Source organism: Papaver somniferum, chromosome 7 (assembly GCF_003573695.1).
Source record: "Papaver somniferum cultivar HN1 chromosome 7, ASM357369v1, whole genome shotgun sequence".
NCBI classification, from domain to species: Eukaryota; Viridiplantae; Streptophyta; class Magnoliopsida; order Ranunculales; family Papaveraceae; genus Papaver; species Papaver somniferum.
In genome coordinates this window covers 154,387,751-154,404,105 of record NC_039364.1, presented here as the reverse complement: position 1 = coordinate 154,404,105, position 16,355 = coordinate 154,387,751, and the positions used below count along the sequence as shown (strand labels likewise).

The following is a 16,355-nucleotide window of genomic DNA, read 5'->3' as shown; positions in this document are numbered from 1 at the left end:
CAGGACAGTTCCTCTTAAAATGTCCAGGTTGCTTGCAATGATAACACGAAGGTGCAGGAAGCTCCATATTCGGTCCATTTCCTTTCTTCTGGTATGGGTGGTTGTTATTTTTATTCTTGTTCTTATCCCATTGTGACGTTCTCTAATTCGATTTGCCTCCTCAATGTCTCTCTCAGCAATCATCGCTCTTTCCACTATCTCATTATAAGAGGTAATCTTCAAAATAGACAACCTACCCTTAATTGAAGGTCTAAGTCCCTCCTGAAACTTAAAAGCCTTCAGCTCTTCATTCTCCACCCAGATGAATAGCAAAACGAGAAAGTTCTTCAAACTTGGCTTGGTACTGTGCTACGGTCATATTTCTCTGAGTCAACTGCATAAACTCGATCATGCGTTGGTTTCGTGCAGTTTGTGGAAAGTACTTATTTAGGAAGGCGAGTCGAAATTCTACCCAGGTAAACAGACCGTCATTCCTAGAACGACGAGTCAAGTCCCACCAGCGAGTGGCCTCACCCTCAAGCTTAAAAACAGCAAGATCCAGCTTATCCTCGTCATTCACGCCTAATAGGGTGAATATTTTCTCAATCTTATCTATCCAATCTTCAGCGACCAGTGGATCAGGACTACCTTTAAAGGAATCGGGCTTTTGTTCACTAAACCTTCTAACTAACAAAGCTCGTTGATTAGGTGGTGGAGGGGGAGGAGGTGCATTCTGATTAAGATTCACTTGTTGTTGCATCGCTTGAGCAACACATTCAAAGCACGAACAACCTCACCGAAACCCTCATCATGTGGGACGGCTAAACCATTCGTACGACGAGACATGTCCTGATTGAAGGACATTAAATTATAAGTAACACCGAGAGAATTATCTATGCAAAAGAAGTGTAACCTATTACGCATTCAAACAACAACAATCAACAGATACACGAACAATTTCACATTCAAGCATATAGACGTACCGACTTATTCAGAAACTAGCCTGCCCAAAGGATCAGACTAGCTCTGATACCAAACTGTAACACCCAAATTTCGGGCCTGGATTTCAACCCAAATCCAAAACCCAAAATCCAAAATGCTACCTTAAATATCAGGCCCTGACTTCCATACTTGGCCCAAGTCCAAACGACTAATTCTTTGTTTAATCTTTATTATGTTTAATTCAGAAATTCTGTTGCAGCGGATACATAAAAATTCTTTTCGGAACATCTAACCGTTAATTTGACGTGATTTTTAATTTACATGAACCCTAAAGAAATATACTTTATCAGAAAAATTAATTTCACCGTTAAAAGTTCCAGATTAAATCCAAAATAATTACGTTTTTAAGAAAGATTCATAAAACAGAAACTGACGCCAGGTCACTCAAATAATTTTACTGAGTCCAATACGAATCCATAAATTATTATAATTATATATTCTGAATCCAAACTTATCGCCTATCCAGTAATAAAATTTCTAGGATTTTTAGTTTATCTTAAATACCTTTTGACCATAGTCAAACGAGTAGTTGACCAGTACTGCAGAAACGTACAACAGTGACGATTCGTTTTAGAAAAATCATATCAATTCACTCACAACTTCAAATTTTCTTTGGTCGATCATTATGAAAAGATAAAAGAACCATATTTGAGTTTTCAGTAGACTATAAAGGCTAAAACATGACATAGAATATTTAAAAAAAATAGACAACTTCAGTAAAATTGAATCTGACAGAAAACGTCTGATCCTTGTACAATGAAAACAATTGATTTAAAATTACTTCTGGACCTCAGAAAAATATGAAATTTTTATATGTACATATTGAGAGATTTTTACATGTAACATAAAAAAATGAGACAAAAACGTGTTATATAATAATTATGATAGACAGTCAAACTGACATGATCCAGAAATTTCCATTATTCAATCAAATAGAGTAGTCTAAACAAAGCATTATTTTCTTTGGTTATACATTAATCCAATAATCTTTAAAGCTTTAATAACCAATAAATAACTAATTAAATCATCTAAAAGAGTTGATGATATTTTATTACAATCCCAATCATAAATCCTATGCAAACTACTAATAATAGCACCAAAACCGATCTTTACGCTTTTCCGCCATTAACTCCTTGTGGTGCCATAAAATCTGGAATTTTTTGTCATTAAACGACGTGAGTTGTGACACCCAGTAGGAAAAGAAGCAACAAAACATTTTATCAAACATTTTCAATTCTTTTTAAAACAACTAGCATGGTTAATAGCATCACAAATACATGGAAACACCACATCCATAAGAACAATCAAATCAATCACATCAAATCCGCTCGCCCTAGGGAGCCCCACGTGGGTTTAGGGAACAAAACCTTTCCCAAGGATATCTCGTATCCCATCATAGTTGTTTTTAAGAATCACAATCTATGGACCGCAGCCCAACATACATAATCATACTCACAACATCGATTATCATTCATATATGAATCAAAAATCACAAAATAAAATTAATTAAAAGAAAATTAAATAAAAAGAAGGTTTTTGATTGTGTTGCGCCTACCTCAAACGCTAGCAAATAATCCTAAATAAAAACAGATCCAAATCGTCGATACAAAGAGACCCCAGCTCCGCAAATCCACCACTAACGTTTTTCTCTTCTCACGATGTATCTAAGATGTATATGGCAAAGTGTTCCTATGCAGAGCACCGCCGCAAGTTCTTCATGAGGCAAAGTTTTCTATTTTTTTTCTATGATATTTTATCTGACTACAAGATGGGAAAATAACGGATGTTTACCAAAAGCAGTGGCTTTATACGAAAATTTTGTCAACCCTAGCCAAACAATCCGCACGCTGTTATGTCTACTCTGTTTGTAACTCGATCCGAAGTAAATGTGCTTAGACCACCGATCTAATTAAACTCCAATAGCAATTGGACACGCAACAAGGTGACCAGTGCTAACCAATTATATTAAGACATGTAGTAAGATGAAAAGCCAAAACAAAAATAATAAAAATTGTATGTCCATGGACACGTTCCTAGTCAGTTATTGCCATTCCACTAAGAAGTCCCTAATCTAACAAACAACGCAGAAAAAGAAGTGGCAACATGATCAATTAATTAAGCTAACTCCCGTAACCAGGTCCACCGGCTCCCAATCATTCTACGAATCATGTTAACATATATCTTTAGTCATCACAAATTAATAAGGATAATGTTCTCTAACTCTACCCAAGGCAAAACTGACATGTGCTCAATACATTACTATTAACCTAAAGACTAAGGCATAATGAAATAATATTAAAATTTTAAGAAAATGATAATTAGTTATGTCATATAATTCGGAAAGAGTCATTTCCACAATTTAATATAGACTAGACTAAACACCTGAACTAACAAGATTTCCTTTGAATAAAAAAATGACTAATTTGTCCTTACGAAATAAAATGACACAAACAACCTTGAATTTGGGACGGGCTTTACAAAAAGGATCATTCGATATATTAGTCACACTGCCGGGTATGGGTTATCTTACACTTTTGATACTAACATTGATCTATCTTCTTACTCAGATGCCGATTGGGCAAGATGTGTAGAAGACAGAAAAAGTACATCGGGGGATTTCTACTATACAGGACTAAATTTTGTATCTTGGCATAGCAAGAAGCAAAATTCTCAATCCCTATCTACATGTGAGGCAAAATATATTGCTGCTGGATCATGCTATACTCAACTCCTATGGATGAAACAAATGCTAGATGATTATGGAGTTGATACTGGAATAATGAAGATATTTTGTGATAACTCTAGTGCGATTCAAATCACTGAGAATCCCGTTGAGCACTCAAGAACAAAGCACATTGACATAAGGTACCATTTTATTCGTGATCTCTATGAAAATGGTATCATAAGTATGGAATTTGTGCCTTCCGAACAACAATTGGCTGATATTCTTACCAAACCATTAGACACTGCTACGTTTCAACACTTGCGGCAGTCTATTGGTGTTGTTTTGGTTCATTAAAACGTTTCTATAACTCTTTCCCCTACGCTTATCTCTATCTTTTGGGCCATTGAGTTTGAAACTCTAGTAGGTTTACTCCAGTTCCGTTTTTGTAGAGTTGTTTTTGTCTTGTTAGTGTCATTTTTGTTTCAAAATCCTTCTTTTCTTTCGAAATTAAGGTCGTTCTTGTTGTTCCTTCGGGAATGACATCATATGGGGGAGAATTCTTTTGAACTTGTGCTTAATGGTCATATCTTGAGGGGTGTGCGGCTGTGGAATTTTAGAGGGGTTATCTTGTATCTTTAAACTCCTTGATGATTGCATTTAGCTTCGGCTTTATGATTGCATCTAAATTAGTTGGTATGTATTTTTTCTTTTTGTCATGAAATGTCTCTCTCGGAAATTTCATTATGGTCCCGTTCTTGTACCTTTGCCAATTTTATTGACAAAAAGGGGGAGAATTAATATGTAGTTCACACTACAAATACATATGGTTTTCGGATCATTGTGTAAGAGGGAGTGGTTTCCACGTGAGATGGAGTATTGACTAAGCGGGAGTGATAAATATCACCATAGTATTATTATTGAAGTTGTGATACAAATGGACTTTGACACTGTGTAATAATACTATGACACTGTATAACAATGACTGAGACCGATGCTTTCTCATTGTTATAGCTACGGATCTTCAACAACGGTGATGCTAAACTTACAACCTTTGGGATCATTGGAGTACTTGGAAGTGACGAAGATTTCGAGGAATGTTGAAGATTAGACATGTGGAATAGGAGCTACTAAAGTTTTTTTTATCTTTTTTGTATTCGATATGTATTGACAGTTTTGTCACTAAAATTGACAAAGGAGGAGATTGTTAGAGCATTACTCGGCCGAACTCGCATGCGTTGCTATCTCAAGAATGTTTTTCAATGTTAGTGATTAAAACTATAAGTCTTGATTTCTATTGTATTATCGCTAAGTCTTGGACTAGAATAGAAAGTGTAGTTGAGCTCAAGAACTTCATGGCGATTCATCATACAAGTAGAAGAACTACTCAAGGAGCCGGTGGAACTTCTCGACAAAAAGGTTTGTGAAGACTTGAACTTATCTATCACTCAAAATTCTATCTACTTTATCTCCTACTATTTGAGACAAGAAGTCGTGTGCTATATATATATAGACTTTGATTATAGACATTTGGTATTTCGAGCCGAGTATACCTCGCCTATCTATATCTCGAAATATGATTTTGTAAGCTTTTCGTTTTAACCAAGTTTATCTTTACCATGTGAAGAAAGTCATGATATGTTTCAATCATCTTGTAAATTGTTATGACGAGAAATGGTGTAAAAACTATATAACGTCCTCTAAGAATGTTTCAATAATTGAAATGAGATTTTAGATTACATAACCAATGGTGGACATAAGCATTGTTGTGGAAACACATTTATGTATAAGTCTTATTCCTTGAACCAAAGTTTGCGAACTCTGTTGATCAAGAGAACCGGAAGAATGGCGTGATCCAAGTCCGCGAACTGCCGAAGTTCTCAAACACGAGATTTTCTGCTGGAGTTTACAAACTACTTGCGTGAAGCTAAGTCCGCTAATTCAGTCCACGAACTGGCGAAGTTCTCATACCCGAAAATTTCTGTTGGAGTTTGTAAACTCTACCCGGTAACTTAAGTCCGCGAACCTAGTCTGCGAACTTGAGAAGGTTATATATCTGAAGATGATTTCTGAACTTAAACTTAAAAAGACTAAGGAATGCAGTTTGCAAACCGTGGCTATAAAAGTTCATGAACTGATTCGAGTGAATCAAATCATCTTTGCTTCAATTATGTCTTGTGTAGTACACGAGATTTCCTTGCAATTGAACAACTCTCTAACTAGTTCATTTGAAGTCATTTGTACTAGTTATGGTGAAGAAGAACATGGTTGATATGGAATGCTCATATGGCTAACCATTTGGTTAATTATTGTTGAACCAACAAGTGCATACGTTTGGGTATGGTTAACAAACCTAGAAGCGTGCATTGTCAAGTGTGTGTAACAAGCTAAGTTTTCGATATAATGGTTGAGAAATATTAGCTTGAATCTAAATCAGGTTTTCATCTAACGGTGGATATTGATTGCTTTGTTACCAAGGTAACTTAATTGCAAACCCTGATTTGAAAGACTATATAAGGGGAACTATAGTATCTGTGCAAAAATAATCACCACACCTCACGTGTGATACTAGTTTGCATACTAGAGTCGGTTCTCCTTTAACCTTTGGTTTTCTTCTTCAAAAACCAGGTTAACGACTTAAAGACTTCATTGGGATTGTGAAGCCAGACCGATACTACTTTTATCGTAGTTGTGTGATCTGATATTGCATCTTCTATCGTACGAGTACAATCAGATTGATTGGATTGAGATTGATATCTCCGATAGGCAAGATATGAAAAGTAATCACAAACATCTTCGTCTCATTGTATGTGATTCCGCAACATCTTGTTTCGCTACCATACGATTAAGATTGTTGTGAGGTGATTGATAACTCTAGGCTGTTCTTCGGGAATATAAGATCGGATTATTAATTGGTTCCTGTTCACCTTGATTATTATCAAAAGACGGAACAAAACCTTTTGGGGTTTATCTGTGGGGGGGACATATTGATCCTTTGATAGACTTGTATGTGTGAGACAGATTTGTTTATTGTCAAAGCCTGCGATTTTGGGTCGTAGCAACTGTTAGTTGTGGGTGAGATCAGCTAAGAGAATCAAGTGCGCAGTATCCTGTTGGGATCAGAGGCGTAGGGAGTACAACTGTACCTTGGATCAGTGGGAGACTGATTGGGGTTCAACTAAGTCCAGTCCGAAGTTAGCTTGGAGTAGGCTAGTGTCTGTAGCGGCTTAATACAGTGTGTGTTCAATCTGGACTAGGTCCCAAGGTTTTTCTGCATTTGCGTTTTCCTCGTTAACAAAATTTCTGGTGTCTGTGTTATTTCTATCTCCGCATTATATTGTTTTATCTTTATAATTGAAATAATACAGGTTGTGCGTTTAGATCATCAGTTAGAATAATCCAACCTTTGGTTGTTGATTGTCATTGATTGATCCTTGGATATTGGTCATTGGTACCATCCAAGTTATTCCTTGTAGTTGATTAAAGACTCGTTGATTTCTATTAGATCGAGTAAATCAAAACAAGAGAGATATATTAACTCCTTGAGATACTTTTACCTTGATTGAGTCTGACTGTCTTGATTCTCTAGAAAGTTTTCGGAGTTAGTCCATACAGATTGCTAAGCGAAAAATTGGGTGGTGTTGTTAGACCCCCGCTTTTTCAGTTACGATGACTATCAAGCAGCGCGCTAGTTTGTGCGACAGTAAGTTCGTAATTAAATCCAGTGATTTTTTCTGTCAACATTTCATAATAAGAATTATACTTGAATGGTTGTTCTGTTTGATTCTGAAAATGGTCTCGAGCATCTCGCGTCTGAAATATTATAACAGTAGTTTTCTACAGACCGAGAAAACGGGCCAGGTAAAAACCGCCTCTCACATTTTTTATTTTTTTTGTGGGCCCCGCACTCTCGAAAGACGAGTAGGGGTGGGCTGTGAGGGGCGTTTTTTTTTATGTGTGGTTTTTATCTCGGTCTGCCCAGACTTTTTGATATTACATCCTTAAAATTTCTTATACATTCGATCTTTCAATGTGGGCCATGATTTTATTGTTCTAATTTATAATAATATATGTAACGGCTACTTAGGATCTTCACTTCACCCAAAAGTGAGCCCCCACAGCGTCCCCCAAAACCCAAATACTACTGTAGCATCAAAGTAACCGTTACAAAGACCCTAAAATCCCCATCTCTGCAAAAGAACCCTCTTCTTTACTTCTCCATTGAAGACCCTGATTCTTGAATCTTCAAAACCCTAATCTTAATTTTGTTGATTCTATCAACAGAGAGAATCCAAGAATGGATTCAACTCAAAGAACGAAAAGTGGGATAAATCTCCCAGTTGGAATGGCTCAAACATCCTTACATTTGGAAACAACATTTAGAGCTGTATCAAAATTAACATCACCATCAAAGAAAACAATATACAGTGATAGATTTATCCCTTGTAGATCATCTTCAAGACTTGATACCTTTGAGTTGATTGATAAACCCTCACCTGTTAAAGAAGGTGGAAATGAAGCTTATTCTAGATTATTAAAAGCTGAACTTTTTGGTCCTGAATTTGCTTCTGATTCTCCTGGTGGTGGTCAAGGTGGTTCACCTATTAGTCCTAATAAGAATATGTTAAGGTTCAAGACTGAGCCTTCTTCACCTTCTTCACCTTATTCTCCCTCAACTCTAGGTCATGATAATGGGATCTCTAGTGAAGCTTCTACGCCTCCGAAACCACCTAGGAAAGTACCTAAGACTCCACATAAGGTAAACAATGCTCCCCCCTTAGGTTTGTTTATTTTAACTTGAAAAGGGTCAGAATTGATTTGTTACATGTAGGGTTTTTTAGATGAGAATTTCAATTTTTAGAAGTTTTCGACTCTATTATAGGAATGAATTGCAAAATATGGTTGCTGCTTACTGAGGATTAAATTAAATGGATTTGTAGGTTTTGGATGCACCTTCACTTCAAGATGATTTCTACCTGAATCTTGTTGATTGGTCCTTACAAAATGTTCTTGCTGTTGGATTGGGTACTTGTGTTTATCTATGGACTGCTTCAACTAGCAAGGTAAAGAATTATCTTGATTATATACCACATTGTCATTGTTATTTTGAACTTGTGAGTGTTTATTACCATTGCTAAAGAATGTATTTGAATTTAATTTTTTTATTAGGTTAGGGAAGAGTTTGTGACTAATTTTTCTTTACTTAGGTGACGAAATTGTGTGATTTGGGACCTGATGATGGTGTATGCTCGGTTCAATGGACTCGCGAGGGATCATATCTGTCTATTGGAACAAATCATGGGGAAGTTCAGGTAAAGATTTTACCATTATTAAAGAAATGAAACTAGCAAAATCTTTTTGTTAATGGCTGATATATGGTGAACAGAAGAAAATCACCCCTGTCTGGGAGATTTTATATGTTCAAATATTTGTTACCATTATTAGAAGGAATGGAACTAGCAAAATCTTTAAGTTAATGCCCGAGATATGGCGAACTCTAGAATATCACTTCTGGTGTTGGAGATAGTATACAGATAGTTATATGGGTTGAAAGACATTGTTAATGCCGCCGAGAAACCATTCAAATGACGTAATAGTTCCGCCTTGAAACTACTGAACTCTTTATGTTAATGCCCAAGATATGGGGAACACAAGAAAATCTCCCATACGTGGGAGAATTTACACATTCGAACATTTATATGGGTCGACGAAGTTATTGATGCTACCGAAAAAGCCCTTTAATGCCACAACAGTCCCACCCTGAAACTACCAAAAAGTCTTAGTTAATGGCCGAAATATGGGGAACACAAGGAAATCACCCGTGTGAGAAAATATATAAGCTCAAATTTTTATGAGTCAGAACCAAGTTGTTCCAAAAAACAATTTAATGCAATAGTAGTTCCAACCTGAAAACTTTCTATTTTACAACACATTGAAACTTTTGTTTATTTTGCTATTCAATCTTTGTAACAGGTTTGGGATGGCACTCAGTGCAAGAGGGTTCGTACTATGGGCGGACATCAAACAAGAACAGGTGTTTTGGCGTGGAGTTCACGTATACTCTCTTCTGGCAGTAGAGACCGTAACATACTTCAACATGATCTTCGTGTTTCAAGTGACTTTGTTAGCAAGCTTGTGGGGCATAGGTCTGAGGTATTATCTTCAAGACTTTTTGGATCAATGGTATGTCAACTGTAGGAAAATGGTAGCAACCTAACTCTTCTATTCTTACTCAACTTAATTAGGTTTGTGGGCTGAAATGGTCCCATGATGATAAGGAACTTGCATCAGGTGGAAATGATAATCAGGTGTTACCTTGAGCTCCTAATTAATTTTGTTTCTTAAGTTCCAGCTTTCAGAATAAAGGTACTAACATGATAACATGTATTTCTGCATGCTCTTGTTGTCAGCTCTTAGTTTGGAACCAGCATGCAACTCAGCCAGTCTTAAAATTTACACAGCACACAGCTGCCGTCAAGGCCATTACCTGGTCACCACACCAAAATGGCCTTCTTGCATCGGGCGGAGGAACTGCTGATCGGTGCATTAGATTCTGGAACACCACAAACGGAAACCAGTTGAAGAGTGTGGATACGGGCAGCCAGGTTTTTATACTTAAATTCAGACATTAAGTGATCCAAATCTATTCTATATTACCTGCTAATTAATTCTCATCATACTCCCTTGAAGGTCTGCAATTTAGTATGGAGTAAGAATGTCAATGAGATAGTCAGCACTCATGGCTATTCCCAGAATCAAATTATGGTGTGGAAGTATCCATCAATGTCAAAGGTGACAAAGCTGCTTCTTACCATATATATTAGTTTAAAAACATTAACTTCGAAATAACCAAAAATAATCACCATAAATTTCATTTTCCTCGGTGCGTAAAATTTCAAAAAAGCTCCGGTTTATTTTGGCAATTTTCTTTTTTGGCCAAAGAGAATCTAATCAATTTTTTGGTAAACTAAATCGGACAACAGGTAGCAACCCTGACTGGTCATACCATGCGGGTTCTATATCTTGCAACATCACCCGACGGGCAGGTATTAATCTTTCTTTAGCAATGATTTCGGCCAGTTCCATTATGCTTTTCCACATTTTTTTTCCTTTCATATTAGTAATGTAAACTGAACAACTCACGTGCATCTAGACAATTGTAACTGGAGCTGGGGATGAGACACTGCGATTTTGGAACATCTTTCCTTCTATGAAAGCACCGGTATGTCCTATACCTATCTCTGCAATTTAAAACACCTCATGCGAGTTGTTTACCACTTATATCGGTGCTGTTATTTTGTACCAGGCATCTATGCGAGACAGTGGACTTTGGTCTCTTGGACGAACACATATTCGATAGCAAGTTGATTGCATATAACAGCGGAAGACATTTTTTTTTTGTAAATGGAAAGTTAACTGCATGTTTTATGTCAGTTTTATTCGTTTCTAGTGAATTTGATAATCCCATTAATCATGTAAAAGAAAGAAAAAAGAAAGAAAATTGCAGTGTGTTGTAAAGGTATAGTCTTGATCCAAAATATATATTCAAGAACTTGCACTAAATTAAGGGTTTCTTGATCCGAAACATATTTAAAAACTTATACTTAATAAAGAGTTCAGAAATTTTTGTACTTGTTGTTAATTTGAGATGAAAGGGAGAACAATCAGTGTGTTTTGTAAGTACAGTATAATTTTAGCACCTTACGTTGAACTTGTGTTTTTCCGTTGCAAGGCAACAGGAGTCCTGGAGTGGCCACTCGGCCCACTCCTCCCTGAAGGAGCGCTTATATGATTATATCCCATGAGTCTTGGTCCACAAAAGTCGTTCAAAACTTGGATGCCAAGCGTCCAAGGCAAATAGTCAGCATCAACAATTTTAAAAAGGCGTGGATAATCTTTTTGACACTAGCTAGTTAACTCTGAAAATACCAACTTACCCTCCACCCTCAGTCTAAACCATATCCGTTCCACACAAGACCCGAGAGAAATAAACAAACAAACCTCAGCTTTCATAGATTTCCTGTGATTTCTTCCTTCGTTTTCATCCTTTTTTTTGAAAAAAAAAAACCTAAGTTTGTAGCCCTAATTTAAATTCGTTTGTTCCATAAGTTTGTGTACTGGTTGATGCTTGGTTGCAAAATAGAATGATTTTTTCCAGATTAGGAAGATCAGTGCCTCGTTCGGCACGATATATCCAGAGAGTAAGATCTTATTTTGATGTTTATCGAAGTCTTTAATATCTAAATGATTTGGTTGGTTTTGGATTGCTTGTTTGTTTTGTTTCTTAAAATGAGGGTTTGTATTGTGCAGAATGGATTATTAGGTGGGAATGGTGGAAGGTCTGCTAGTGAAGGGCTTTTGCAATCGGTTAATGGGAACGTTGCAGGGGAAGTTGTTGGATTGGGGTTTGTAAGGGGTTATTTGACTTCTATTGGTGGTGGTAGTAAAGAAATTTTGTCCAAAAATTACTTATCAAAATTTAACTTTGCTCTTGCAAACCCTAAATTACATCGGTTTTTCTGTAGTGGAGCCCCCAAAAAGAGTAAGATCTGTTTATTTGAAAAATCAATTTGTGTTTGAGTTGTTTCGATTGTGAAATGTGAAAAATGTTTAATTATTTGTGGCTTTGATGCAAAGAGGATGAGTTTTAATGGATGCAATTTGATGCAACTGTAGATTACGAGAACTATTACCCCAAGGAGAAAAAAGAAATTCCCAAAGGAAATTCCCAAAAGACAGAATCCAACTCCAAGAGTGGTATGTTTCTCAAAATGTTTTTATATTTATGCATTAGTTCTGACCTGATTTAGTCATTATTAGTGCCACAATAGCATTGTCTGTTGATTTGCAGAGATGTGTGATGCTCTGCTAAAGGATTTTCTTATGCTGTTAGAATACATTATATGATCTAAATCCTACCTGCGTTTGAGTTATTTTCATTCTTCTAAGCAATCATGCAAGGTTTCAGAATCACAACAATGAGTCAGCTTATTTCTTTTTCAGAGGAAGCGCACACCGGTGAGGAGGGGGATAGCTTCCTAAAGCAGTTTCAGAACTTCCTTACTCCTTTGATATTTATTGGATTGGTTCTTTCGTCTTTCAATTTCGGTTCCAGTGACCAGAAGCAGGTGATACTTTTTTTTTCTTTTTCTTTCTAGCACTTCCATATGGGTAACGCTTAGTGAATTGTATATTTTGGATTTCACCAATTCTATATAAGTGGATTCGACTGCTTATGATAAATCTTTAGTGGATTAGGGAGCTTTATTTATACACCCTCAATTTATATAGGATAAGGAACCACTACGTTATGTGATGATTACCGAGTATAGTTTCGTTTTTCTCATTGAGTGGTTGTAATTTTATGTATTGTTTTGGGATGGTACTATATTCATACTCTAATTAATCATAGATATTACAGATTAACTTCCAAGAGTTTAAAAACAAACTTCTCGAACCTGGATTAGTTGATCATATTGTTGTCTCCAACAAATCAGTTGCAAAAGTTTTTGTCAGGAGTGCACCACGCATTCAAACCAACGATGAAGTTAAAGAGGGAACTATTGATGGTACTACTGCTAGAGGAAATGGGGCCCAATATAAATACTATTTTAACATTGGCAGTGTTGAATCTTTTGAGGAAAAGCTGGAGGAAGCCCAGGAAGCTTTAGGTGTAGATTCACATGATTTTGTTCCTGTAACTTATGTTGCTGAGACACTCTGGCACCAAGAGCTGATGAGGTTTGCCCCAACACTTTTGATTCTTGGATCTCTCTTGTATATGGGACGGAAAATGCAGGGCGGCCTTGGAGGACTAGGTGGTGGTGGAGGGGGTGGTAGGGGTGGAATATTTAATATTGGAAAAGCCCATTTCACAAAATCGGATAAAAATACAAAAAACAAGGTCAGTTTTATTATTCTGCTTCTAGTTTACTGCCGTCTTTCTGTCAAACAGTAAGGAATTCCATATATTACCACGCTGTTCGTTAGTTCTACCAAATCCTTTTTGGATTGATGTAGTACTCCTTGATAAAAAGTTCTTCCCGCCTTCAAATGATTCATTTGATATCTATTTTTGGTCCAGATATATTTCAAAGATGTAGCTGGCTGTGATGAAGCGAAGCAAGAAATCATGGAGTTCGTACATTTTCTTAAAAACCCAAAGAAATACGAGGAGTTGGGAGCTAAAATACCAAAAGGTGCTCTTCTTGTGGGCCCTCCTGGAACAGGGAAGACACTGCTTGCAAAGGCAACTGCCGGGGAATCTGGTGTACCCTTCCTTTCTATATCTGGCTCTGATTTTATGGAGATGTTTGTTGGGGTTGGGCCATCTAGGGTTAGGAGTTTATTTACAGAAGCCAGAAAATGTGCACCTAGTATTATATTTATTGACGAGATAGACGCAATTGGTCGGGCAAGGGGACGTGGGGGCCTAACAGGTTCCAATGATGAACGCGAGAGTACTCTCAATCAATTGCTTGTGGAAATGGATGGGTTTGCAACCACTGCTGGAGTTGTTGTACTTGCTGGAACAAATAGGCCTGATATTTTGGATAAAGCCTTGCTGAGGCCAGGCCGATTTGATCGTCAGATTTCAATAGACAAACCTGATGTCAAAGGCCGTGACCAGATTTTCCGTATCTATCTACAAAAGGTTAAACTTGATCACGAGCCATCATACTATTCTCAGAGACTTGCAGCATTAACTCCTGGGTTTGCTGGAGCTGACATTGCAAATGTTTGCAATGAGGCTGCCTTAATTGCAGCAAGAAAGGAGAGTGCGCAAGTCACAATGGAACACTTTGATGCAGCTATAGATAGAATCATTGGTGGCTTGGAGAAGAAAAACAGGGTATTCTAATCCTTGCTCTGCTAGTTCATTTTGATTTATCTATATATATGTTTATTTTACTTAGTATGGACTTCTCCATCATTGATAACCATATCACATCACCTGCAACCAAATATTTGCTACATTCAGTTTTTCGTTATGATTGTGTAGTGAAATATAGTTGGCATGGATGCCTCTAGTTGTTTGAGAAGCTAAAAGCGGATGATGCGCCCTATACCTCTATTGATATTATGCTAGACTTGATTGTTTTATTTTTTTTCTTCTTTCAATTATGCAAGCACTGTTCAGGGAATGCTACAGATCTTTAGTCACGTGGAAACCTTATAGATTTATCGGATCAGAACTTTGGAAGTATTCTTTAGATAAACTGTTTGCATAGTTTTTATTTGGTGTGCCTATGTGCTTGTTACAGAGCACATGAAAGATTCCACCAATATATATGATTGCTTTTTTAAGTAGTTTTTTGTATAATGACCCGTCTAAGAGTCCTAAGGCGTTCATGTTTTCCTCCTGTTTTTGTTGAGCAGGTTATTAGTAAGTTGGAACGAAGAACTGTTGCCTACCATGAATCTGGTCATGCTGTTGCTGGATGGTTTTTGGAGCACGCAGAGCCCTTACTTAAAGTTACGATTGTTCCACGTGGTACTGCAGCACTTGGGTTTGCGCAATATGTCCCCAGTGAAAACCTTCTAATGACCAAAGAACAGCTCTTTGACATGACATGCATGACTCTTGGTGGCCGAGCTTCTGAGCAGGTACTGAAACTTCCTTTTTTCTTTTGTGTTGGAGATAAATGTACTTCGATTATCGCAATTTGCCTTTCCACCAAATATGTAGTCCCATAGAGAACAAAATCCTGGACTTGCTAGATTCAGGCTACTTCTATTTACAAATGGCTGAAAATTTCTAAACCATTTTCCATTTGTGGAATTGCCTGGTAGTGTAGTAATCCTTGATAGCGGGAGTGTTTGATATGCGTTTTTTTTTGGTGTAGGTTCTGCTAGGGAAAATCTCAACTGGTGCTCAGAATGACTTGGAGAAGGTGACCAAAATGACCTATGCCCAAGTGTCCATCTATGGTTTCAGCGACAAGGTAGGTCTCCTTTCTTTCCCTCCAAGAGAAGATTCTATGGAGATGACCAAGCCCTACAGCAGCGAAACCGGGGCTATAATTGACAGTGAGGTGAGAGAATGGGTGGGGAAGGCTTACAAGCACACAATAGAGTTAATAGAGACCCACAAGGAGCAAGTGGCTCAGATTGCGGAACTGCTATTGGAGAAGGAAGTCCTTCACCAAGAGGACTTGGTTCGAGTACTTGGTGAGCGTCCGTTCAAGTCAAGTGAACCAAATAACTATGATAGATTCAAGGATGGGTTTGAGGAAGAAGATAAGAAGGCCACGGATGATGGGTCTTCATTTGAACCCATACCTGTCCCTGCCTAGAAATAATACAAAAAAGTCTCTCTTTGTAATACTAGAACTTCTCTTCCATTTTGATCTCCTTTTTCCTGTATTTTATTTAAATGAACGAATTGTACAGGTCAACAATATCTCCGGAGTTGGTGTTTCGTCTTAAATAACATCTGCTTGGGAGAATTTGTTATACTATTTGTTGTGTTGATTAGCAAGTGCCAGTCCAGTAATGCTATTTGTCCCAAGTTCCCAACTAGGAATTGGGTTTTCTCCGGACCAGCTTAGGTGGATCCCGTGCGGGATATCAACTGATTTTTCCAAAAAAATAAAAAAAATATTCCTCTTTTATATTAATTGGTTTATTAGGCATCTCCTCTTCCCTACCGAAAAAACCTTTCTCATATGGCAGATAACACCATTAGAGAATAAATCTTTGGACAATTTGG

General features: G+C 37.2%; 3 protein-coding genes across 3 annotated transcripts; 2 read left to right on the top strand and 1 right to left on the bottom strand.

Annotated features, from left to right (window-relative positions):
* Positions 1-286: 286 nt before the first annotated feature.
* On the bottom strand, positions 287-739 carry LOC113295397. Its single transcript, XM_026543736.1, has one exon. The coding sequence runs from the start codon at positions 737-739 to the stop codon at positions 287-289; it is 453 nt and encodes a 150-aa protein (XP_026399521.1).
* A 7,079-nt stretch (positions 740-7,818) lies between these two features.
* On the top strand, positions 7,819-11,059 carry LOC113293093 (protein FIZZY-RELATED 3-like). The gene is made up of 10 exons (XM_026541856.1): positions 7,819-8,402; positions 8,584-8,706; positions 8,851-8,955; positions 9,617-9,796; positions 9,889-9,951; positions 10,054-10,248; positions 10,334-10,435; positions 10,627-10,689; positions 10,797-10,865; positions 10,950-11,059. The coding sequence occupies exons 1-10, from the start codon at positions 7,941-7,943 to the stop codon at positions 11,001-11,003; spliced, it is 1,416 nt and encodes a 471-aa protein (XP_026397641.1). The 5' UTR covers positions 7,819-7,940; the 3' UTR covers positions 11,004-11,059.
* Positions 11,060-11,617: 558 nt separating this feature from the next.
* On the top strand, positions 11,618-16,124 carry LOC113298816 (ATP-dependent zinc metalloprotease FTSH 10, mitochondrial-like). Its single transcript, XM_026547657.1, has 8 exons — positions 11,618-11,844; positions 11,954-12,185; positions 12,320-12,400; positions 12,647-12,771; positions 13,065-13,547; positions 13,728-14,495; positions 15,023-15,250; positions 15,490-16,124. The coding sequence occupies exons 1-8, from the start codon at positions 11,788-11,790 to the stop codon at positions 15,937-15,939; spliced, it is 2,424 nt and encodes an 807-aa protein (XP_026403442.1). The 5' UTR covers positions 11,618-11,787; the 3' UTR covers positions 15,940-16,124.
* The last annotated feature ends 231 nt before the right edge of the window (positions 16,125-16,355 follow it).

What these genes read in the sequence shown, in the direction of transcription:
- LOC113295397 (XM_026543736.1), bottom strand. Translation starts at nt 739, where the DNA reads ATGCAACAACAAGTGAATCTTAATCAGAATGCACCTCCTCCCCCTCCA.
- LOC113293093 (XM_026541856.1), top strand. Translation starts at nt 7,941, where the DNA reads ATGGATTCAACTCAAAGAACGAAAAGTGGGATAAATCTCCCAGTTGGA. An exon ending in TTGTGGGGCATAGGTCTGAG is followed by an intron (nt 9,797 to 9,888) that starts GTATTATCTTCA and finishes CAACTTAATTAG; the next exon opens with GTTTGTGGGCTGAAATGGTC. An exon ending in GTGTGGATACGGGCAGCCAG is followed by an intron (nt 10,249 to 10,333) that starts GTTTTTATACTT and finishes ACTCCCTTGAAG; the next exon opens with GTCTGCAATTTAGTATGGAG.
- LOC113298816 (XM_026547657.1), top strand. Translation starts at nt 11,788, where the DNA reads ATGATTTTTTCCAGATTAGGAAGATCAGTGCCTCGTTCGGCACGATAT. An exon ending in GTTCCAGTGACCAGAAGCAG is followed by an intron (nt 12,772 to 13,064) that starts GTGATACTTTTT and finishes TAGATATTACAG; the next exon opens with ATTAACTTCCAAGAGTTTAA. An exon ending in ATAAAAATACAAAAAACAAG is followed by an intron (nt 13,548 to 13,727) that starts GTCAGTTTTATT and finishes TTTTTGGTCCAG; the next exon opens with ATATATTTCAAAGATGTAGC.